General features: G+C 44.1%; 2 protein-coding genes across 8 annotated transcripts in view; one reads left to right on the top strand and one right to left on the bottom strand.

Annotated features, from left to right (window-relative positions):
* PPP2R2B (protein phosphatase 2 regulatory subunit Bbeta) overlaps positions 1-25,968 on the top strand; it is a 686,797-nt gene that overhangs the window by 645,811 nt on the left and 15,018 nt on the right. The window lies entirely within an intron of this gene.
* LOC132362616 (nuclear cap-binding protein subunit 2-like) lies at positions 25,669-25,942 on the bottom strand. Its single transcript, XM_059917423.1, has one exon. It carries the CDS (start codon positions 25,882-25,884, stop codon positions 25,669-25,671), a length of 216 nt encoding a protein of 71 aa, XP_059773406.1. The 5' UTR covers positions 25,885-25,942.

The following is a 25,968-nucleotide window of genomic DNA, read 5'->3' as shown; positions in this document are numbered from 1 at the left end:
AGAAAAAGAAAAGTAGCAGTTGGAACCCTCAAATGGGAGTGGGAATAGAGAAAGAGGTTCCTGTGAAGGTCCATAGAGAGGTAACCTGCCAACTACCTGTGAACACAGTTAAAGATGGAGCAGGTGGGGAAATGCTTATGATAAGTGTTAAAGCAGCACGCAAGATTACAAGCCCACCCTGAATTCAGCAGTGTGAAGAATACGTGTAGACAAAGACTGGGGCTCTTCGTGAAAGGGATGATGTCAGGGCAGCAAAATTCGGGCAGCTTTCCTATTTTCCAGATTCTCCTCAAGGTTGTAGTTTTACTTCTATAATTGGGAGAAGCTTGGTGGATAACAGGAGAGCCCGCTGGGTACTCCAAGGGTACAAAGAGGAGATTCCCTCTACACACACCGTTGACAGCACCTGTCTTAGGTACTGGGGCAGGAAAGGAGGTGGGGAGCCCAGGATGATATCTCCTGCCTTAGTCCATTCGGGCTGCTATAATCAAATACCACAGACTGGATGGCTTCAACAACAAACACTTATTTCTGGAAGCTGCGAAGTCCAAGATAAGACACCAGCAGATCCAGTGTGTGGTGAAGACCAGCTTCTTGGTCCATAGATGGCCATCTTCCCTCGCTGTGTCCTTGCATGGCAGAAGGATGTGAGGGAGCCTTGGAGTCTCTTTTTCGTAAGGTCACTAATCCCATTCATGAGCGCTCCACTCTCATGACCTAAGCACCTCCCCAAACCCCCTTCTCCAAATACCATCACACTGGGGATTAGGTTTCAGCATACGAATTTCAGGGGACACGGTCATTCAGTCTATAGCATTCCCTGTAAGCACAGCCCAGAACATGTCTGCTTTGTTTCTTCCCTTCTATCAAATTAAACTGACAGTAGTGAGTGACCTCAGAGAAGGGCCAAGATAGGGAAGGAAAATCACCATGGTGTCCACTATCAGTCTCTGTTTGTGACTTAACTGTGTGATCTTAACCGGGTTACTTAACCTCTCTGTGTCTGAATTTGCTCACCTGTAAGATATGACTAGTAGCAGCACTTACCTTATTAGGGGGCATGGGAGGATTAAATGAGAAGACGCCATGAAGCCTTAGAACAGTACCTGGCCCATGATAAGAGCTCCGTGTTTGTTATGGTTGCGAAGATGATGCTCTCTCACTTCCCTTCCACGCGTGTCTAAGAGCAGGAACGGGGGAAAAGCAGCCATAGTCGTGATGTAGTCATGTCAGCAGCCATAATCACAGGGAACTTCTGTGACATTTACTATATCCAGAAAGTAAGCCAAGGTCCTGACAACCCTATGGGGGGCATCCTAGGATTTGTCACATTTTACAGATGAGGAAACTAGCTAAGAGGAGGAATGATACTATCACGGCCACCAAAGAACAAGTGACAACTGGGGTTTGATCCAGACTTCTGCCTCTTAACGAGGACTCCAGAAATCACTTGCTCAACTAAGATTTATTCAACATCCACTCTTTCCTGCCTTCAGGGAGCTTACATTCTAGCGTGAAGGGAGGAAAGAAAATATATACTAGTACACAAATGAGTGAGATAATTTCTGACACTGATAAAAGCTATAAGAAAATTAAAAGGGTTAACGAGTAGCCTTTGAACTGAGACCCGAATTGTCAAAAGGAGCCAAACAGGGAGATAATATCAAAGTAGGAAGACCTTGACATAGGGACAACCGTGTGTGTTCAAAGAAGAGAAGAAAGACCAGTGGATGGAGATCGGTGAGCTGGGAAACAGGGTGGAGGGTGACGCCGAAGAGGCAGGCTGGGCCCAGATCATGGAGAGCCTTGCAGACCAGGGCAGAGAGCCTGGATTTCATTCTAAGTGTGATGGAAGCTAGTAGACAGTTCTAAGCAGGCAAGTGAATACTCTGTTTATGGTCTTAATTTGCTAAAAGGGTTGGCAGGCCAAGAAGCTCTGGGACCAGTTAGGAGGCCCTTGCTATGGTCTGGGAGGAAATGATAGTGCCTCTGACCGGGGCTGGGGTGGGTAGTGATGGCGTGATAAGTGGACAGACACAGAATCTACTGAGGCAGTAAGGCTAAGAGGACTTGCTGAGAGGCTGAAAGTGGAGAGGTGACAGAAAGGGAGGATTCTGAGAAAACTTAGGTTTTGGTTTTGAGCTGCCGAGGGTATAGTGGTAACACATACTGATGAAAAGACTCAGGAAGGAACAGGTTTGGTGTAGAAAGACCAAATACACATCTCTTTTGGATGTGTCCGGATTGAGATGCCTATGATACGCGCAGTTAGAGAAGCCTGGTAACAAATGGATACCTGAGTCTGGAAGTCAGGGGAGAGGTCTGGCCTGGAGATAGAAATTTAGGAATCATGAGCATCTCGTGGTCTTTAAAGCCATGGGACAAGGTGAAGTCACTTAGGAGAGAAGATGTAGATGCAGAGGAGTGGAGGGTCCAGGATGGAGGCCAAGGGCACGTCAGCATTTGCCAGTGGGGTTGGAGGGAACAGGGGGCAGCCTTTTACAAGAGACTGAGGATGAGCTGCCAGGGAGGTAAGAGGAAAACCAAGGGGTGGGGTTGAGTAAGCATATAAGCCAAGAGAAGAGCGTGACTTAGAAAGACACTGGGATCAGTTATGTCAGATGCTTCTGCGAGGTCAAGAAAGATGAGAGTAGAGAGGTGATCATGCGATTCAGTCTCATGGAAATCTTTGGCCATTAATTAGTTAAAGTAAAAGCAATTAGCAGACTGCCTGGCACATTGGGTTCCCCAAGCATATTTACTGGATGAAATCAATCACAAATGTGAACTCCATGCTCAGTGTCTGATGACACAGAGGAGATTCCTCAGTTGCATCTTAATTCCGTCATAGTTTGGCCAGACCTGCCTCACTCCTCACCTGCCCCAGAGGTCCCATCCTATTGAGAGGGTGTGGCTTGTGCTGGGGACTTGCAGGAGGTGAAGCTGGCCAGGGTGACGAGCCGGGGCTCCTCTCAGCAGCGGTGATGGGCAGCCTTGCAGCACCTGTCCTCTTGCATTGGCTCTACCCGTGAGCCGCGGCTCATAGTCGTGCTATTCTAGCCCCAAGGCCCTTCCACACTGGCACATCTGCAGCTCAAGACGTGGCCACAGAAATTCCCTCCTTCAGATGAAAGCAAGGCAGGCTGGCTGTCCAGGGGTAGTCAGCCGCAACCCTGCAGCACACTTAAATCTGCCTGTCATAGGCCTGGTGTGAAGATAATCTGACTTTTCCATGTTGTGGGGAAAAGGTATAAGCACTTTCGGCTTTAAAGTCTGAGGTGTTCTAGTGAATAGTGTCATTAGAAAAACAGCTTGGTTTCCAGTGCAAACGGGGCAAGGTTTGATGCCTAACCTAATCATCTAAATCAGAAATTCCATTTTCCTTTAAAGGTACGTATAGCGGAGGGGGATGGATATAAGTTTGGAGCTCTCCTAGGTCTCAATTAAGTTTTGTAGCAACCGAAGAAGATTGGTTTTAGTAACTCCAGTTTACAGATGAGGCACAGAGAGGTGAAGAAACTTGCCGCAGATCACAGTGAAAGAGCCAAGATTTGAACCCAGGTCTGTCTACTTCTGGGAGAAGAATGAGAAGAATGAATTCTTCTCCTGGCTATTTGACAGCAGGAGAAAGAGTGTGATCTTTTTCTAACATCCACAAGGATAGTTTCACGGGACTCCATTTTATATAATCCCCATGAGCTGGATTCCTCAGCCCAACAGCTTCCAGTGGCAGCACTAGCTCTGCCCTTGCACAGAACATGAAATCCACTATCTCATTCATCACCTTCCTCTACAAACTTAATTGCCAAGTCCTGATTCTATAGGCCACTAGATCCCTTAATAAACCTACAGCTCATTCCCCAGATCTCTGATAGAATGTGTCCAAAGGCATCAGCGGAGGCTGCAGCTGCAATGCATCTTAAAAGCTCTGAGGTTTGGGACAGCTTCCAAAAGGGGTTCAGTATTGATTGGGGGTGTAATTAACAGTGTTTATTTCAGGGGGGGCTTGGTTAGGTTAAAAAGACAAGGCCCTTTATTAAAAATGCTTTTAATTTTATTAAAAACCCTGATGACAGGATTACAAACACACACAGACACCCACCCCCCTGCTCCTGGAGAAAAGCCAGAGCCCTGCTACAAGCAGCGGAATTCACGGAAACCCACCCACTGCCCCAGTCCAGCGTCTACCCCATTCAAGCTTCGCAGCAATTAGCAGCAGAGCAGGCAAGGCCCAAACCATATAGTATAAATAGAATCCCTTCCCCCTTCCTCATTTCCATTTTTGATTAATTTAACCAGTTCTGTCAATTAGTCATCCTGGAGACTCCAGTTGAGTGGATTTTCTTAAGAACAAGAAAGCTTATTAATTTTGGAGGCAAGTGTCATTCATTAGCAATTGCCGCTGTCCCAGGTCCCGCCCTCTCCCCTGCAGGGGGTCTTAGATAAGAAGGCAGCAGAGGCTGAAACTGGTTCAGGCATGTGGCTGCAGCCCCAGAGACACACAGAACAGGAAAGGTTGGCCATGAGGTTACAGGTGGCTCTGGCTGCTCTGGGCTTGGGACGTCTCAAGGCCACTTACCTGTCATCATGGTCCATGACAAGCCATCACTGGCAAAGCAGTCACAGACACTGGATAAGCATTCTTAATTTGAGGTTCAGGAGAACCCCAGTCAAGAGGATGCCCAGGTGAAATTTTCCCCATGGAGGGACCTTGACCTGACAGAGCCTAGGGAGGGCTCTGGCCAGGGCAGGATGGGTCTTACAATAGCCTGTCTCTTCCTACCAGAGGGGACATCAAAGTTCACCTCTTCCTTTTTGTATTTAGTTTCCTATGGCTGCTGTAACAAATTACCACCAACTTAGTGACTAAAACAACATAAACTTGTCATCTTATAGTTCCGTGGGTCAGAAGACTGGTATGGGTCTCACTGGCTAAAATCCAGGTGTAAGGAGGGCTGTGTCCCCTTCTGGAGGCTCAAGGGGACAGTCTGTTTCCTTTCTCCAGCTTCCTGAGGCCATCGCATTCCTTGGCTTATGGTCCCTTTCTCCATCTGAAAGCCAGCAACAGTGGGACAAACCCTTCTCCTGCCCTATCACCCTGACTCTCCTCTTCTGCCTCCCTCGTCCACATATAAGGACCATCGTGATTACAGTGGGCCCACACAGGTGATCCAGGCTGATCGCCTTACTTTAAGGTCAGCTGATGAGCAACTTTAATTCCATCTACAATCTTAATTCCCCTTTGCCGAGAAGGGGGAACATATTCATGAGTTCTGGAGATTAGGACATGGACATCCTTGAGAAGGCATTATTCTGCCTATCATACTCTTCAACTTTCACCAAGTAGGCTGAGTACCCTCCATCAGAGCACCTGATATGATAGGTTGAAATGACCTGTTTCCGTTTCTGTAGACTAGCGGGTTGACCCCCAGGTCCAGGGTCCGTATCCGTCCTGGCATCCCTGCCAGTGGTCGGGGCCACCTACGCTGCCATGGGCTTGTCTGCCAGCCAGGAGCGCCCTTTCCATGCCCCTGAGCACCTGAGCTGCCTCAGATTCCATTTGTTCCTCTCTTTCCTGGAAGGCTTCCTTTTCAAATTTATTTTAGTCCCAAATGTCAGTCTTTTGCAGTGTCTAGGGGTTTGAGCCCCTTGTTTTCCATTCTGCTTCCTTTTTTTCCTCCTTCCTCTTCATGGAGTGATCACGTTGACAATAATGTATAATGCGCATTCTCTTAGGTTCTGTAGACTAACCATTCACTAAATGGTTTTCCTCCATGATGGCTAAGGCTGTTTATTTTTCCCTTCTACACTTAGCATAGTGAATGCTGAATAAATGCTTGTAGAACAACTAGAGTCACGCAGTTTGATAAACTTGTACCCACCCAGTGCTTCTCCTTACACAAATGAAGAGGCTCCCACCAAAGAGTGGCTTACCCCATCCGTGTTCACTCATTTCTAGCTTTGGAACGCTTTGGAATTCATAGGCAAAGGGTAGTGGGGTCTATGAAATGATGGTAATCCACCTACTATTCATTTATTCAACAAATATTTATTGTTGCTACTATGTTCCAGGTGCTGTTCCAGGCACTAAGAAAATGGTACCTCCTTCCCCCATGGCACTCTATCCAGGTAGATTAAGAGAGACAACAAACACATAGGTAAATAAGATAAGGCAAGATTTGGTGAAAAGTGTTTCTGGAGAAGCAGCAGCAACAAATGTAGAGGCCGTGAATCTGCACTGTGCTTGGCAAGTCAAGGGGCAGAGGGAAGACCAGTTTGGCCACCTATAGTGTCCTGAGAAGGAGCAGCAAGAGGGGAAATGGGAGGAGGAGGCCGGTGGCTCAGGTCACATGAGGATGCCACACTCAGGGTAGTCACCGCCAGCAACCCAGGGGCCTCATTCTCATTGGATTCCCTGCAAAGGACTTGGGAGTTAGGCAACATGGTAGCCCTGTAGGCAAAGGTAAGGAATTTGGCTTTTATTTTATCTAAGAAGGAAAATCTGGTAGGGTTTGAGGAAAGGAGTAATGTGGTTATACTTGTAAATATATCACTCTGTGGCTATGTGAAGAATGAAGCATCAGGAGGAAGAGTGGATACGGGGAGAAGAGTTAGAAAGCCATCAGAATGGTCCAGGCAAGAGGTGATAGTGGCTTGCACTAAGATGGGGCCGATCTGGGCTACATTTTGAGTGTAAAGTTAACAGGACTTTTAAAAAATTTTTTATTTTATATTGTAATATCACTGATGAACAGCGTTATGTTAGTTTCAGGTGTACAGCAGAGTGATTCAGTTATACATGTACATGTATCTGTTCTTTTTCAAATTCTTTTCCCATTTAGGTTATTACAGAGTACTGAGCAGAGTTCCCTGTGCTCTACAGTAGGTCCTTGTTGGTTATCCATTTTAAATATAGCAGTGTGTACATGTCGATCCCAAACTCCCAATCTACCCCTCCCCCCTAACCCTTCCCCCCTGGTAACCGTAAGTTCATTCTCTAAGTCTGTGAGTCTATTTCTGTTTTGTAAATAAGTTCGTTTGTATCATTTTTTTTTTAGATTCCGCATATAAGTAATATCACATGATATTTGTCTTTCTCTGTCTGACTGACTTCACTTAGTATGATAATCTCCAGGTCCAGGACCTTTTAAAAAAACTAGATGTGGAAGGTGAGGTTAACGGAAGAATCCAGGGCGATGCCTAGCTTTTTGGCCTGAGCGCATGCTTCGATGAAGGGCATTGAATGAGTTGGCAAAGACTAGGGGAGGGACAGTCTGGGGAGGAAACTCACAAATTCCGTGGAATGGAAGATTCACATAAAAAAAACAAAGCATAAAATGATTAAGTGGGTACCTTTCACTGCTGCACGCTTTACCACTTAACAGAACCCCTCCTCGCCCATTATCTTAACTGATCTTCATAAAACTCTTTGGGTTCAGTCTTTCTTCCTTTCTATAGCTTGAGGAAATCAAGGCCCAGAAAAGATAAATCTAATACACTGACAAAGATCGTGCTTTATCATGGGTTTATTTCTTGTTTCATATAATGAATTCAGCCGCCTTCAGTACTTGCCCAGCGCTGGAGGATAAAGAAGGGAAGGGGGAATCTCGTTCGTGTGTAATTGACACATGTTTAAGTATATCAGCTAATTTGAGCCCCCCGTGCAGTTCACGTAATTCTATTTTGACAGCTCGGTAGGTGGCATCAATAACTCAGCTGTGAAATCTGCTGTCCACTCAAGCAGCTTCCAGCCCCATGCGTGCAGGTCCCTTTATCTGCTGAATTACTCGAAGCACCTGCTGGCCTGCCATCATCATCAAGCACAGCCCGCCGGCAGCAGAGGGCAGAAGAATGCTCACCCCCAGGGGGCTTAAAATGATACTTGCTTTTATCTTCTCTTATATCTTTAACCTGAACATAAGGATTTAAATAGGATTTATCTCCTAGATGGTCATCCTTAATCCTGGGGTCGACTTAATCTTAAAATTTTGGTGTCATTTGAAAACCCCTATAATGTAGTGAAATTGTCATTGAAGAGTTACATCTGAGATAAATGGGATCATCAAGCTTAGGAAAAAGATGGTGAGATCAAACAAAGCAAGCAATCTGTCAATAAGTGTGTGCAAGGTATTGTGCTAAACACAATGGGATGACAGCCTTATAAAATGCACTTACTGCTTCAGTGTACTTACCATGGTGGGACAAGAGGATGTGAAATTATAGAAGGTTTCTAATATAAAGTTCATTTTAAATTGAATGTGAAATTTAGATTCCCAACATCAAAGAGAGAAAATGCTGAGCAAATAGTGTGTTTACTGAGAATCTTCTGTGTTCATATCATTGTAACAGCACAAAACTACAAATTTGTATTACTACAACACATGGTCGCTAGCCCCTAGGAAGGTTATTAAGTAGTAGAAGCATTCTGGGGATAGTGCCTGATGTATCATGGCTACTAAATCATACTGAATGAATGAATGAGACATGTTCATAAAAGATCTAACATCAGATAAAATGTGGTATGTGTCTCACAATACGCTAGTGCTGTGATTCTTTTTTTTTAAATTTATTTATTTAATTTATTTATTTTTGGCTGTGTTGGGTCTTCGTTTCTGTGCAAGGGCTTTCTCCAGTTGCGGCGAGCGGGGGCCACTCTTCATCGCGGTGCGCGGGCCTCTCACTGTCGCGGCCTCTCCCATTGCGGATCACAGGCTCCAGACGCGCAGGCTCAGTAGTTGTGGCTCACGGGCCTAACCGCTCTGCGGCATGTGGGATCTTCCCGGAACGGGGCACGAACCTGTGTCCCCTGCATTGGCAGGCGGATTCCCAACCACTGCGCCACCAGGGAAGCCCAATGATTCTTAAACTGTGTGTAAATGAAGGCATCGGGTGTTAGCTTTTTTCTTCAAAGTGAAAATTCTCTTCAGATTTCTTTCAGTTAGGTTAGCGAAAGCAGATACTAGTGTAGGTCTTTTGTAAAAACAAAGTGGCAAAAGGCAATCATTTGAAAAGCAGGGGATACCCTTCATGCTGTTGTGGCCAGTGGTGTTGGTTCTAGGGTCGGACAAACCCAGTGTGAACTTAACTTCTTGGACTTGAACTTAACCTCTCTCTCTAAGCCTCAGTGTCTCCCTCTATAAAATGGGGACAATAACAGAGCCTGCATAATTGGATGGTTGTGAGGATTCAGCAAGATAATGCCTGGCCCACAGTAAGCAGTCAGTATTTATTTACGAATGTTTTATTCTTATCACAACAATCCAGGAGCACAGAGTTACAGGTGAGAAAGCGGAGACTCAAAAAAGCAAGTAATTTACATGAAGTCAAGAATTGAATCAAGGGTGGAACCGAGATTCAGACACAGGTGTAAAGCCCGTGCTTGAAGCTGTTGATAGACAATGCCTAGAAAGGCTTCCCATCTTTGCCTCACTGGGCCCAAGTGGGAGGTAGCTGGGTAGGCCAGGTCCTGGGAGAGCAGAGAACAGCTCGGGCATTTCACTGGTGGAGTCTGGCCTTCAGGAAATCAACACGCTATGGTTCCCTTGTTTCCTGATCACCTGCTGCGGGTGACCCGAAGTGCAGGGTGTGAGCAACAGTGGAGATGGAAAGATCTCTTACTCTTCAGCCAAATTCAAAGTAAGAACAGGGCACAGACGGTCCCTTCTTTCCCATGACCAAGTCATTAAGCAAGAGTGCTTGCTGAGGGATAAAGCCTTTATTTTCTCCAGTGATTGCCAAATGTGTCTTCTCTCTGCATCCGAGCCCAGAGACTTCAGGTCCGAGAGGCCTCGAAGTGGTGATGGGATGTCTGGAGCCAGTGGGAGGGTCTAGCAGGTAATACGGTGCTCAGCAGATTTGACAATTGTTCTCCACGTCGCCCCTGGTGCCTGGTGTTAGGTCCATAAAGAGACATCTCCGCTCTGGTGAATTCTCTGTGGTCGGTGAGAACACACAGCTAATGAAGTCCATATCGGGGGTTTAAGCCCTAGACCAATTCAGTTCATTTTACCGGGACCACGCCCTCGGAGACGGGGGCTCCCTCTGCCCGTGAGCACGAAGTTGAAGGGGTCACCCTTGCTAAACATGGGGCTGGAGGAGAAATGATGCAGCATGGGGGGACAGTAGTGGGCTGTAGAACCAGAGCTAGATTTACATCCTAGCTCTGCCTCTTCCGGGCCTGTGACAAAGCCAGATGACTCTCTGATGTGTCATCACTACTAAAGCATCTGAATGAATGAATGAATGGATGAGATGTTTAGAAAAGATCTAACATCAGGTAAAATGTGATATGTGTCTCCCGATACACTTTCTGCATCTGTAAAGCAGGCAGCTTGTGAGAGTGGAATGGACTATCACACATGTAAAGAGTCTAGCACAGGGCCCGGTGGATGGGAGGCAACGGCTCCACCTACTCCAACACGGTAGCTCTGGCCGCTCCATGGATGCAAGTGCCAGGAGCATTCAGGCACAGCGCTGCCTGTCCCTAAGTTAGGAGCAATGTTTGCCTGTAGAAAGCCGGTGCTGGGAGCACAGAGGCGTAGCACAGGAGCCGTGAGGAGACAGTGAGGCGGTGACCAACCCACACCAGCGTCCCTCCGTGCAGTGCTTGGCCCATGCCGAGATGGACCCTCCTCGCCCTGCTTTGCAAGGAGATGACCGTCAGCAGGGAGCTGCTCCCCTCTCCCTTTCCGTGTTTACGCCTCTCATTGCAGTGATTAGGCAGACAGCCTGGAAAACGGGGGCACCTTGGGAGTGCAGCCCTGGCCTCGCGGTGCCATGACAACCAGCTTCCCAGCAATCACCCCTAATAATGGCCACACACTCACGGTCTCTGCCACCTGGGCAGGGACTCCCAAGGGAGTTCGAGCTTCTCTTGGAGCAGCTGCACACAGTTTCCTGTTGGAAACAAATTACGAGAGGGAGAGAGAGAGAAGGAGAAAGCAGGGAGTTAAGAAGTCTAACCTGTGATGTACGGAGCGCACCCAGGGACCTGGGGACACTGCATCATGTTCCTGGAGCCCACTGGCTATAGGAACACGTAATTCCACAGTAGGAGGTATACAACCCCATGGACACCTTTGTCGCCCACCCCCCGACAGAGAGAAGGATATCACGGAGTGAAAGACCAAATATGAAGGCTTGTAATGCTGGGCCTCACTGCTACCAGATTTCTTCATTAGGCTCCTGTCGAGACGCCCACTGCCAACTCATCTTGTCTGGACTGGGGCCGTCCTTTCCTGCTGCCAGCTGGCGACAAGATGCTCAGAGCCCTGCTTCAATCAGTATCTTTCCAGAATGACACTTCTCAAAAGGACACCTGCCCCCACTGGGCTAATAAATGATTAATCCTCACAAAGGAAGGACAGTCAGGCCCCCCATGAATAAGCCTACCTGTGGATGTGAGCCCAAGTTCAGCCTTCAGAGTGACAGGCGAGCCCTGAGCCAAACGGGTTCTTGCCTCCCCTCTCTTTAGATCACAGATTCTAGCTCCTTCGTGAGAAAGGTCTAACCCAGAGCTAAGGAGCCCTTAAGACGCTGTCCTCACCCAGGGAGCACAGGTCCTTCAGGTCTCAGTCTCTCCAAGCTGTGAAATGAAGATCATTCTGTCGGGAAGCACGTGCTGTTGTTATCACTAGTGCCACCTTTCCGTGGATCCCATTCCCCGAACTAGGGTTACTTGTAAATTCTGAACATATATATATATTTATTTTTTTTAAATAACAGGGAGAAGTATGGAGAGTGACCAAATTAACCAGTAAGAGGAAAGAAAGGATGCAGTGGGCTGAGGTGATCAAGGAAGTCTTCCTGGAAGAGACAGTGAGCCCTGATGTTTGAATAGGAGTCAGAGAAACAGGGGAGCAGGGATAGAATGGTATTCTGGGCTGATTGTGTATCCCCCACAAATTTATGTTGATATACTAACCCCCAATGTCATGGTACTAGGAAGTAGGGCCTTTGGGAGATGATTAGGTCATGAAGGTAGAAAGAACCCTCATGAATACAACATGTGTATCCATGTGGACACAATAAGAAAATGACCCCCTGCACCCCAGAGCGGGGCCTTCACTAAAATCAGACCATGCTAGCACCCTGCTCTCAGATTTCTAGCCTGTAGAACTATGAGAAATTTCTGTTGTTCATAAGCCACCCAGTCTGTGGTATTCTGTGATAGCAGCACAAACTAAGACGGGAGGGGAATGAGCATGGATCAAGCCCTAGCACATGCTAAATGCTCCATAAACATCGGGCATCATTATTGCAGCATGTAAAACAGAGGTCACACACTGCAGCCCGTATGGCTTACAGGTGGCTTGTGTTTGAGCACATACTTAAAATGTTTAATTACTTACTAGCATTGAAACATCAAGGTTCCTCAGGAAAATTTAGACTTTGAGATGATCTGGCAATGCTGGACCCACATTCCTGTGTGGCAGCAGGCAGCTGGAGCTGAGTGGAAACAGGGTGTGGACACTCTAGTTTGCCACAGTCCCTACCACTCCCTGTTGTGTACCCATGCACGCTTCATCTATCTTACTACCTGATTGGCCCCTGGAGTAAGGAGTTCTCTGACCTTGGTGCCAATGATGAGTCGGCCAGCCAGGTTGCAGTGGAGAATTTGAGCAGGAGAGAAGCGGGCAGAAACACTGGAGTGCTGATCCAGGGCCTGATACGAAGGGCCTGGAGTGCCAGGCCAAGTGGGTGGGACCGGTGGCTATTGGCAATGGGGAGTCACTGTAGGTGTCCGAGCAGGGACGTGGCATTGCTTTGGGAAGAAGAGTTACCCGGCGTACAGCAGGGTCACACGCAGCCTCATGTTCTACTGCTAAATCCCGATGGTCTGTGAGCCGCCTGGCTTGCTCTGCTTTGCAGCTGCCGTGTTCTAGTTTCTCTGGACTGCGTCAGCCTGTGGGTGCAGCAGCCGCAGTGGTGGCAGCAGGAGTGCTGGGAGGAGATGGTTGCTGAGCCGTGATGGCTCATGCGCTCCCTGGGAAGCAGCAAGCCCGCCCCGGCCCTCTGTGGTCCTCCTGCTAGGCCAGCTGGAGAGGAGAAGCTGCTGAAAGGGAGCAGGCTCTTCAGGGACCTCTTCAGGAAGCCAGCGGCCACTGCAGCCCAGAGAAATAAGAGCAGCTTCCCAGAGATGCGGGGGGAGCCCATAAGCCCTGTCCTCTCCCTTTGTGGACAGTCTGGGGAAAGAGCAGTATTGATTTCCTATTATTACTATAACAAATGATCACACACTTGGTAAACTTAGTGACTTAAAACGGTAGAAAGTTATCATCTTACAGTTCAGAAGTCCACAGTGTGTCTCGCTGGGTCTGCAGGGCTGGGCTCTTTTGTGGAGGCTCTGCGGGAGGGTCTGCTTCTTGCCTTTTCCAGATTCTGGAGGCAGCCTTCCTTGGCTCCTGGCCCCTTCCTCCATCCTCCAAGCCAGCGATCGCCATCGAGTCCCTCTCACACTGCATCCCTCTGACTCTGACTCTCCTGCCTCCTTCTTCACTTAGAAAGGCCCTTGTCGTTACACTGGGTACCGCCAGGTAATCCAGCATAATCGCCCCACTTTAAGGTCAAGTAGTCAACAACCTCAATTCCCCTCTGCCGTGTAACATAGTCACAGGTTCTGGGGATTAAGATGTGGACGTCTTGGGGGGTAGGAGGTGGAAATGAGCAACTTTTCTTCCTTTAAGGAAGAAAAAAAAGCCTCCAGCCACGATAAGTAAGTAAGTAAGTGGGCCCACTCGTTGTTGAAGGAAGTGCCAGAGAGCACAGGACCTTTTCTGTCTAGCTCCCTCTTGTAACCCCAATACCTGTCAGAGCGCCTCACACCTACCGGGCAGTCGGTACACGTTGGTTGAAGAGTGTGTGACACTAATAATATTTAACTTCCGATCATGTGCTGGACACCGCGCTAGGTGGATTCTTACAACCGTGCAAAAATGGGAACAGACGTCTGCATTTTCAAGGCAATGAAGCTGAATCTTAGAGAGGAACGAAAACTTGACAAACACAATCCAGCCTGCAAGTGGTGGGGCACGGGTTCCAGCCGAATATGTCTGACTCCGAAGTCCATTAACGTCTCCTGTACCAGCCGGATGGACACGCCTTAGTAAATCTCAGTAAATCTTCCTAAGCGATGATCTCATCCTCCAGCTTCGCACATGCGCTCTCGTGATGCTAGTACCAGGGTCCCAGTGTCCCCCCCCAGAACGTATTTATCACCCCAGGCATTTACGCATGCTGATTGCCCTGTCTAGCATAGGAAGCACCCCTGAGACCGCCCCCCGCCAAACACAGTGATCAGGAGTCAGTAAACGGTGGTCTGTAGGCCACCTCTGGCCCACCACCTGTTTTGACACAACTCCAGCAAAGAATAAGGTTTTTACACTTTTAAATGGTTGAACAAAAATCAAAGAAAGAATACTGTTTCATGACACATAAAAATTAGTTGACATTGACATTTCAGTGTCTACAAGTAGAGCTTTATTGGAATAGATGCTCATCTGTTTACGTATTGTCTCTGCTGCTTTCACGCTACAAAGGCAGAATTGAGTAGTTGCAACAGGGACCAAACGGCCCTCAAAGCCTAAAATATTTGCTCTCTGGCTCTTTACAGGAGAAGTCTGCCAACCTCTGGTCTATCTAGAGCTTACTGGTCATTCAAGGTTCAGCTTGTTGTTAAGCCTTCCCCAGTCAGAGCAGCCCAGATCACACCACACCAGATTGTCTCATCATTTCTGTCCCCTGTGAATTTTTGGTCCATTTTTTTCTGTCTGGAAAAAAAAAAATTTTTGACTCATTCTATCTTCACTTTGAATGATTACTTATTAAAAGAGGCGATATTGGGCTTCCCTGGTGGCGCAGTGGTTAAGAATCCACCTGCCAATGCAGGGGACACGGGTTTGAGCCCTGGTCCGGGAAGATCCCACATGCCGCGGAGCAACTAAGCCCGTGCGCCACAACTACTGAGCCTGTGCTCTACAGCCTGAGAGCCACAGCTACTGAGCCACGTGCCACAACTACTGAAGCCCGCACACCTAGAGCCCGTGCTCCGCAGCAAGAGAAGCCACTGCAATGAGAAGCCCGCACACTGCAATGAAGAGTAGCCCCCCTCGCTGCAACTAGAGAAAGCCCGCACGCAGCAATGAAGACCCAATGCAGCCAAAAATAAATAAATAATAAAATAAAATAAAAATAAAAGAGATGATATTTATAAATTATAATACATGCAGAAATATTGTGAAAACGGTTATACAAAAGCCAGGGACCAGTGTAACCTCTTCTAGATGAATTGCTCCTGCTTCATCACGCTATGCATTGTGTTGCTACGGTGTTCACTGTTGAACAGTTATTTGTAGAATTAATGAAGGGCTGTATGAAAAGCAAATTGCAAAGGTAGAGCCAAGCTTCGTTGTTTCCCAGTTCAGAATCCTCTGAGTCTTCATCTGATCTAAGTTCCAGTCTCCAGCCCATGTCTGGAGACTATGTCATTAGGCCCATGGTAGTACAATAGCCACTAATTAAATCTTAAACTTCTCTCACTGTCCTCAGCTGGATAAAGGCCAGCATTATTGGTCCATGGGCATTCTTACCCTCCGTGGGAAAATTGTTGGCTGTTTCTCTCACTGGACAGAATTACTGAATGTGTCTTCTGTAGAGTAGAAATTACTGGCTGCATCTCAATCGGCGAGCCTTTCCTCTCCAGGGGCAAAACTGTTGCCTGCATATATCTCTGAAGGAAAATTGCCATCTGCCTTACTCTGTAGGAAAATTGCCAGTTGTGTCCCCATTATGGGGAAATTGTCAACCATGTCTCCAAACTGAAAAGCATGCCAGCTGTGCTTCTGCGTAGAAAAAATGTCAGCAGAAGTCGGCGATTTAAAACCCTGTGCGTGATTCTGAGTCTGTTCCTTTTTCATCCCCCTCCCTGGTTTCCTTTACTCTCCCTCTCATCTGCCTGAGCCATCAGAGCCAGGGTGGTGGTGACATTGTTCAGCACCGAATGAGAGACGCGTGTACCGAGGAAGGTGTATTACAACTGATGGTCCAGAGACAAACTACTGTGTGTCTGTGTAATGGCCCAGATAGAAAGCAATTTAACAACTGGTAGCTCTTAAGATCTGAGCCCAGTGGAAAAACACATCAGGCTTTTGGACTCACTGTACAGCAAGCTTGCCTTACGCAGCGCCCACTTCTGCATTGTTGCTACCTCCCCTGTTATTCTGGGTACACGCCCTATGCTAAGTGCTTGACGTGAAAGATCTCATCTGTCCCACAACCACCCTAGAAGGTAGAGACGCCTCTTATATCCATTTGACGGATAAGGAAAATGAAGCTTGGAAGGAGTCAAGCCACCTGTCCAAGGCTTCATAACTTATAAGCAGCAGAGCTGGATTTCTACCCAGGCCTGCTGAACTTGGAACCACCTGTGTGCTTAGGCCCCATACTGAATGGGATGGAGGCCTTGGGTCCCCCTCCTGACCCTCCATCTTGGACCTGAGTTCCTGTGCAGTGTCCAATGTGAGGTCCAGAGGAAGGAGCCCACCCAAGGTCAGCCTTTACCTGTGGTTTCCCTACTTTCTTTCTTCTGCTGTCCCAGACTCCACACCCAGCACACTGCATACTTCCTTTCTGCTTTTGCCCCACTTGTAATAAATGTAGTTTTAGCTTTAGCTTCTCTAAAGTCAGCAGTTTTCTTCGTAACTCTTCCTCTCTCTTATTTGGGATTTCAACTCTTTCCCATGAGTTTCTGAGACCTCATTCACGTAGCCAGTCATCTGAACTGTCTCAGGTGAATAGCCCTGTGCCAGGCACCATGAAGGATAACATCAAACACAAGATACTTTCAGCTCCGTGGAGAGGTATTCATGTCTGTACATGTTAGAACACAAAACATTGTCTGTACAGGACACCTAATGTAGCCTATAGCATTTGAAAGGAAGTGTCAGTAGTACTGTAACCCAAAATGTATTCTGGGGAACTCCGTTCTAGAGAGACGCTGTCTAGAGAGACGCTGGCTGCAAGTGATTTTCTAAAAAAAATAAAATGGAATGGGGAAGAGGGTGGTGGTGTGATCCAATACGATCTGAAATCAGGATTAAGGGAGTGGTTCTCAACCAGGGGCAACCATGCCCCGCTGAGGGACATTTGGCAATACCTGGAGCCATTTTTGGTTGTCCCCGTTGGGTCATGGGGCTTAGTGAGCTGAGGCCAGGGATACTGCTAAACATCCTACGATGTCGCAGACTTTCTGGCCCTGAATTCAGTACTGCAAAGGTTGAGAAACCTGGATTCCTAGATAAAGAATTTTTGTTGTTGTTTACCTGCAGGACTTCTCAGCACTTTTCATAGGCTAATTGCATTATCAGCCCCCAAAATTGAGTAGGACTTTCCAAAGCTCAGTTGACCTCAGAATCTGGAATCCCTGACGTATTCCTGAGTGTTCTGCTGAAGTCACTGTGGGAAGGCTAGCCTAGAGTAATGAGCATTAGTAGAGGAAGCTGACATTGCTTTTTAGCAGTTGTACTATGATGTACCGTGTGTGTTTGTGTGTTTCTGCTTGGAGATTGTAGTGCTTTTAAAATAGTGTCCAGATAACTCATTAGTTTTGAAAATTATCCCTTTTTTTTTGAAATATACTTTCTATTCTTTTCTCTTTTTTCTTGCATTTGGTAGCTCCAATTATATGTATAATTAACCTTTATCAATATATTCCCTGTGTCTCTGAAATCTTTTTATACTTTCTATTCTTTAGTCTGTTCTTTTGAGGGAGATACATTCTCCACATATTCTAGTTCACTCATTCTCTCTTTAGTTGCTAAATGCATTTATTGTGTCCTAATTGCCCTTGTTTCATTATTATTTCCGTTTGGTTCTTTTTAATATATTTTCTAATTATCTGTGAAAATTCTTAATTGGGCATTTTATTTGTTGAAATTATGAAACACTTGTTTTAAAATGTGTGTGTGATGTGTCCATTATCCGTCTTTACTTGCTGTTTTATTCTCTGTGAAGTTAGTTGTGTCTAGTTTCCCTGGTAGAGTATATCATTAATAAAAAACTGACAATTTTTTTTTTTTAAACTTGTAGTTGAAATACAAGACCAGTGGGATTCGTAGATCTCTTATTATCTAAGAGCTGGGAGGGACCTGGTTGGCAATCCTACCTCCTTCATATTATAGACAAGGAAACAGGGCCAGAGAGTTGATGGTTGCCCAGTCATTCAAATGAGAGGCAGGAGGGCAGAGGTTAAGAGCATAGGCTAGAAGCAGACTGAGTTCAAATCCTGACTGTGCGTCCTAATAGCTATAGAACCTCAGTGCCTGAGTTGACTGATTGTACTGATTTGTGGAAGAGGAAAAGAGTATCTGTGAATATCAAATGAGTTAATACATGTAAAGCACACGGCGCAAGTGCTCAACAGATAGTAGGTGTTACTAAGAGCTGGCTCATTTGTGTTTAGCCTAGACTCCAACCCAGCACCCCTGACTCCCAGTCTGATGTTCTTTCCAGTATCCCTTGATGGGCACAGGAAGAGGTAAAGAAGGAGCAGAGGCATAGAAGTGGGAATGCACAGGTATATCTAAAAGATGAGGGAGCCCACTTTGACTTGATTGTTTAAACAGAAATGATACTGACAGAGCAAGGAAAGGCAGGTTGTGGAGGCAGGGTAACAGGCAGACAGGTGGTCAGTAGAAAGCCCACCTCTACTATTCACTACCTGCATGATCCTGGGCAAGCTACTCCACCTCTCCTGGTCTGTCTCATCTATAAATAAGGACAGTGAGAGTACCTTCCTCATAAATTTGAGCATTCAATGGGATAATTTATGCAAAGCAGGAGGACCAAGAAAGGGTAGCAGATGTCATGATCATCACTGTTAACGTTGTTACTGGGGTCTCCAAGACACAAGCTCCCTGTTGGTGAATCTGACACATCCCCCATGAGTAAGTCTGTGCTATTAGGATTCTCTTCAAGGCTGCTTCCTCTCTCTACCATGGTTCTCTTCATTTCTTCTCTTGATGTCTTTATTTTCTAGAAACTGGTAGAAAACTGCAGATCAGCAGGATTTCTAATGCCAAGTCAAGGGTCTTTAGGAGAAATACCAGTTCTGATTTGTCTCAAGATGTGTCACTCAAGCACTGGATACTATTGTACCACCTATTCAGTAAATTACACGGAACACAGTGACGTTCTATTTGCATTCCACTAGCTGGTTCCCCAGCACCCTTATTCCCCTCTGGGAAAGCAGCAAAATCTCACCTTTTCACATCTGCAATGAGAATTGTGTAATTGTTTAATGTTTGTCTCTTCCTGTAGCCTGTGAGTTCCATGAGGGTAGGACGGGGTCTGTGTTGTTCCTCGTGTCCTTGGCATATAGCATGGGACCTGGCATGTATCACCCGACAAATACTTTTCATGTTCTAGGTGACGTACAAAGTGTAGTGCATGTGTGTGCATGCACATAAGAGACACTTAAATAGCTGATAAATGATTGCTCAGCCTGAATTGGTGAAAACCTTGAATTACAGATGACTTGTATTATTTTCACACTTTTCAAGGACTTAAACAAATTTGAGGTGAGTAGAGTATCGCTTAGATAGTTAAACAGATCATGAAAGGAACCTAATAGGTAGGTATAATCTTCATTTAAAAATTTAAATGGATTCTCAGTATTCATTCATTTAACATATTTACTGAGCACCTCCTATGTTCCAGGAGAGACAGCAGAACAAAACAGACAAAAACCCCTACCCTCATAGAGCTTGTATTCTATTAGGAAAGACAAATAATACATATTAAATGACAGTGCACATAAACTGGGGGAGAGGGACAGAGGGACAGAGGGAAGAAAGGCTGACTCATTGCAGACAGGCCACAGGGATTAGAATCCAGGGGTGAGAGATGACCTGATGGCCTGGGCTTCTTGTGGTGTGTTGATAGGGTCATTCAAAGTCCTGGGGGCCCCAACCTACACTTGCTAATGATGGGGTAAGGCTTGAACTCATGAGCCCTTGGTACAGAAGCTGTGCTCTTAAGTGTTTGAAATGGATTCATTCTCTTAAGGACTTGGGCTGTGTAAACAGGCTAGAGCAGGACTAAGAGCCTTAAGAGCACTTCCACTAACTTTCATCTAATTAATGCACAATAAAAAATACTTAGTGCAATAACTAGGAAAAAGAAAGAGCCTTCCAGCTTTATAGTTCCATGATGCTATGTAGATTCTACCCTGGTGTTTTCTTACAGCTCCTGAAATAAGGTCTTGTAGATGGTACAAGGCAGAATTGCATCATGATTAAGAACAGAGACTTTGAAGTTAGATAGACCCAAGTTCAAAATTCAGCTCTTCCTCGGTTGAGCTACTTGATCTTGCTGTGTTGTCCTTGGACAGGTTGCAAACCCTCTCTGTACCTTAGTTTTCCACATCTATAAAATAAGAAATCATGGTTCCCACTTCATAGGATTGTTGTAAGGATTAAATGAGATAAAATATGCAAAGCATAGGGCCTGGAACATAATAAGCTTCCCATAAACAGTAATTATTCACACCATTAAATATTGTTGCTGAATGAATGAAAGGAATTCATGGAGTTGATATTGAGAATTGGATAAGCATAAACATGTAATGAATTACAAAGTGCTGTGCTGGTGGGTATGTTATCTATATCCTGGCCTTTACATTCTACATAAATAATTAGCGATGCATGGCTTGATTAAAAATTTTCTTTCATTTCACCTCCATTTTCTGGGCCTGTCACTCTAAGGCTTTACAATGTTGCTGCACTGGCCTGCTGGTATGCCAAACATTTGGAGAACAGAGTCCTAGGTATAACCTTGTAAATATTCTTTACTTCATTTAAATATCCCCAGGTTCTGTAGTCCTCAGTCCCAAATTCTACAGTCTTTTAATTGAAGTATAGTTAATTTACAATGTTGTGTTAGTTTCAGGTGTACGGCAAAGTGATTCATATATTACATATATATATTACATATATATATTTTTCATATTCTTTTCCATGATAGTTTATTCCAGGATATTGAATATAGTTCCCTGTGCTATACAGTAGGACCTTGTCATTTATCTTTTATATAGTTTGTATCTGCTAATCCCAAACTCCTAATTTATCCCTCCCCACCAAGAATCTTAGTAAATGAAATATGATTGGCTAATACGGAACCAATGCATGCTTTTCATGATAAAAATAGCGACTGACATTTATTGAGGACCTGCTATGTGCCAAGCAACATGCATGTCCACTCTGCAGCTGGGAAAATGGAATCTCAGAGTAGTAAATAAAATGTGGACAGCTGGTAAATGACAGAGGCAGGAATTGACTGCCTCCAGAGTGTAGTTTCCAGAGCCCTTCCCACTTACTGCCTCAAGCCGGCCTTGCAGATGCACTGGGTAGGGGGTGACCAAGCCTCAGGGCCCCCATTCCTCTCTCTATGGGGATGTTTGTTTGGGGCATGCGTGGAGTTTCTAAGTCCCCAGTCCTAATGAGATTACGTTGAATAGAAACTAAGGTGAAAATCTAGTTCTCAATTCTGAGGATACCAATCAGAGCCCAGGGGCCTTCATTAGTGCTTCATCGAAGTCCAAGGGAAACGGGCACAGACTGAGACAAGGGGTCAGAGACTGTATTGACTTCATGTTTTTCTGTTTCAATAGGTTTTTTACTTCTCAAGTTCAATTCTGATTGATCAGTTTTTTTGTTGTTCTTTTAAATGGTTCTGTGAAAATTAGTATTTTGGTTTGACTTATGGTTTAATTCAGCAAGGTTTGAAAGACAACTCATTATATTAGATTATATTAGATTTTCCACAAAGAATTTGGGTTTTTAAAAATTTTTTATTTTATATTGAGGTATAGTTGATTAACAATGTTGTGTTAGTTTCACGTGTACAGCAAAGTGATTGTTATACATATACATGTATCTATTCTTTTTCAAATTCTTTTCCCATTTAGGTTATTACATAATATTGAGCAGAGTTCCCTGTGTTACCCAGTAGGTCCTTGTTGGTTATCTATTTTAAATATAGTAGAGTGTATATGTTGATCCCAAACTCTCAATTTATCCTTCCCCTTCCTTTCCCCTTTGGTAACCATAAGTTTGTTTTCTATGTCTGTGAGTCTGTATCTCTTTTATAAATAAGTTCATTTGTATCATATTTTAGATTCCACATATAAGTGATATCCTATGATATTTGTTTTTCTCTGACTGACTCCACTTAGCATGATAATCTCTAGGTCCATCCATGTTGCTGCAAATGGCATTATTTCATTCTTTTTTAGGCTTATTGATACTCCATTATATATATGTACTACATCTTCTTTATCCATTCATCATCGACAGATGATGGACATTTAGGCTGCTTCCATGTCTTGATTATTGTAAACAGCACTTTTTTGTGGTATCTTTGTCTGGTTTTGGTATCAGGGTGATGGTGGCCTCATAGAATGAGCTTGGGAGTGTTCCTTCCTCTGCAATTTTTTGGAAGAGTTTCAGAAGGATAGGTGTTAACTCTTCTCTAAATGTTTGATGGAATTTTCCTGTATGGAATTTTCCTGTGAAGCCATCTGGTCCTGGACTTTGTTGGAAGTTTTTAAATCACAGGTTCAATTTCATTACTTGTGACTGATCTATTCATATTTTCTATTTCTTCCTGGTCCAGTCTTGGGAGATTGTACCTTTCTAAGAATTTGTCCATTTCTTCTAGGTTGCCCATTTTATTGGCATAGAGTCTCTTATGATGCTTTGTATTTCTGCGGTATCCATTGTAACTTCTCCTTTTTCATTTCTAACTTTATTGATTTGAGCCCTCTCCCTTTTTTTCTTGATGAATCTGGCTAAAGGTTTATCAATTTTGTTTATCTTCTCAGAGCACCAGCTTTTAGTTTTATTGATCTTTGCTATTGTTTTCTTTGTTTCTTTTTCATTTATTTCTGCTCTGATCTTTATGATTTCTTTCCTTCTGCTAACTTTGGGTTTTGTTTGTTCTTCTTTCTCCAGTCCCTTTAGGTGTAAGTTTAGGTTGTTTAGTTGAGATTTTTCTTGTTTCCTGAGGTAAGATTGTATTGCTATAAACTTCCCTCTTAGAACTGCTTTTACTGCATCCCATGGGTTTTGGATCATTGTGCTTTCATTTGTCTCTAGGTATTTTTTATTTCTTCTTTGATTTCTTCAGTGATCTATTGGTTGTAAGTAGCATATTGTTTAGTCCCCATGTGTTTGTGATTTTTACAGTTTTTTTTTCTTATAATTGATTTCTAGACTCATAGTGTTGTGGTCAAAAAAGATGCTTGACATGATTTCAATTTTCTTAAATTTACTGAGGCTTGATTTGTGACCCAAGATGTGATCTATCCTGGAGAATGTTCCGTGCGCACTTGAGAAGAAAGTGTAATCTGCTGTTTTTGGATGGAATGTCCTAAAAATATCAGTTAAATCTATCTGGTCTATTGTGTCATTTAAAGCTTGTGTTTCCTTATTAATTTTCTGTTTGGATGATCTGTCCATTGGTATAAGTGAGGTGTTAAAGTCCCCCACTATTATTGTGTTACTGTCAATTTCCTCTTTTATAGCTGTTAGCATTTGCCTTATGTACTGAGGTGATCCTATGGTGGGTGCATATGTATTTATAATTGTTATATCTTCTTCTTGGATTGATCCCTTGATCATCATGTAGTGTCCTTCTTTGTCTCTTGTAACAGTCTTTATTTTAAAGTCTATTTTATCTGATATGAGTATTGCTACTCCAGCTTTCTTTTGATTTCCATTTGCATGGAATATCTTTTTCCATCCCCTCACTTTCAGTCTGTATGAGTCCCTAGGTCTGAAGTGGGTCTCTTGTAGACAGCATATATATGGGTCTTGTTTTTGTATCCATTCAGCCAGTCCATGTCTTTTGGTTGGGGCACTTAATCCATTTACATGTTAGGTAATTATCAATATGTATGTTCTTATTGCCATTTTGTTAATTGTTTGGGATTTGTTTATGTAGGTCTTTTTTTCTCCCCTTCCTCTTTTGTTCTTTCTCTGGGGTTTTTTTTTTTTTATAAGTTGGTCCAATTTTATTGAAATCTGTTACAGAAGACAGTTCAAATAGGAACCACTGTCTGTGGTTTTAAGGCCTATAGAAATCTGAATTACATTTTACTGCAAAATATAAAATACATTAATTCAAACTACAGTGTAAAAAGATTTTATTAATAATGAATTGTATGTCCTCATTAAATTAGATATCTGCAAATGTTTTCCTAAATAGTTACAGCTAATTTAGAGATATCTTTTAAAGTTCAAATAGCTAGTTTAAATTTGAGAAAACATACACTTACTGTAACATGAAAGATGTTCACATTGAGATACTTCAGCCCCAACTTCACAAACTACTGGAAATTAAGGGATACTTTGTTGCTAGAGGAAAAAATATCACTTACATCAGGGAAAATTATACTATACTACCAGTTTAAAATAAGCAATAGTTCACATAATATTAGAGAAATTCTCTCTTGCCTTACAAATGCAAAATAAATCCTCCAGACTCCCTTCTCTGTAGAGACCACCAGCTCACTATCCAGGCTCTGAAACTTAACACAGTTAGGGAAAAAACAAGACAGACTTCAGTATGAGAAGGAGCCAAAACATTTCCTGAGGGAAGCATTTCTGATTTTGTTTTTGTTAAGCATTCTCTTGATCTTTAAGCTCTTTTTTTAAAAACAAAACAAAACAAACAAAAAAAACCCCACTCAATTCCCAAGATCAGTTTGAAAATGAAAAAAAATAGATCTGATGGCTCTCACAGCAACCTTATCATGTCAAGGCAATTTAACTCACATCTCCTGATACTTCCTCCCCATTTCCTACTGACAGCGTCCCCCCCTTGCCCTTAGAGTAGTTGAGGTTCCCTGTAATACAGACCCTTGGTCTTTTTAGCGTTAGCTAAAACACATATTTTGAAAAATGTGTTTAGTAAATACCCTTCAAGTCCTGACCTAATTTCCTGATATATAAAGCACATAAGAGGTGGTGTCCCCTGCGACTGTCTAATGCTTACCAACTATTTAAGAAGTTCCCTTGACTCTTTAAGTTTGCCTTTAGAGATTAAAATTCAACATAGAAAAACAATCAGTTATCAAACATCTATCCCTAATTTAGAGTAAAGCTACATTACATAGCAAAACTCCACTTATTAAACTCTATCTCATGCAAACTTAAAATTTTTAAAATAGTAATTCCAGGCCCCAAGGTAGACCATGAACCTACTTAGATGCAAACATGGTAAACACTTTAAAATTTTTTTTTTCAAATCTTCCTAAAAGAAGTGTGTTTTTGCTGATCAACATTATACATGAAGTCTGTTGCTAAGGAACACAATTTTTGACCTGGTAACAGAAATCATTCTGGTAATCTGACACACGACCAAGATGCTAAGACTATAGAATTAACGGCATTCTTTTGGATTCTGTCCTTTAATAATTTTTAAGTGGGAAACCATGAAGAGGCTTCCAGCTCAGTAGAGACATTGATTAAAGCTTGGTAAAAATGGGCAGGTTTGCAGACCTTGGGTAACGCACGTCAAATTCAATAGGCCAAAGGAGTGAGTTTTTCATGATGCGGCTCTCACCACTCACAGGGTTTGGGCCAGTTTTCCATAGCCTCCTCTCCCAGCATCCTAGTCCTGACGATACTCATCTCGTACATGGCCTCCAGAACGCCCACGGCCATACTGCCTGCCCTCCTTAAAGCCTGCGTCCCAGTCTGTGCGAATGATCCGGTCATCCGGACGCGTTCCATTTATGTACCACATGGCATTTTCTGTATCTGCTCTTGAATAGTGTTCCACAAAGGAGAACCCACGTGCTGTTTTCTTCATTTTATCCAGGCCCATGATGATTTTCTTTATGTCACCACTTTTGCTGAAGAGTTCATAGATTTGTTCTTCAGTTGTATAAGAGGAAAGATTTCCAACATA

The sequence above is a fragment of the Balaenoptera ricei genome, chromosome 3, assembly GCF_028023285.1.
Source record: "Balaenoptera ricei isolate mBalRic1 chromosome 3, mBalRic1.hap2, whole genome shotgun sequence".
NCBI classification, from domain to species: Eukaryota; Metazoa; Chordata; class Mammalia; order Artiodactyla; family Balaenopteridae; genus Balaenoptera; species Balaenoptera ricei.
Note: the sequence above shows the minus strand (reverse complement) of the source record. Positions and strands in the feature narration are given on the sequence as shown.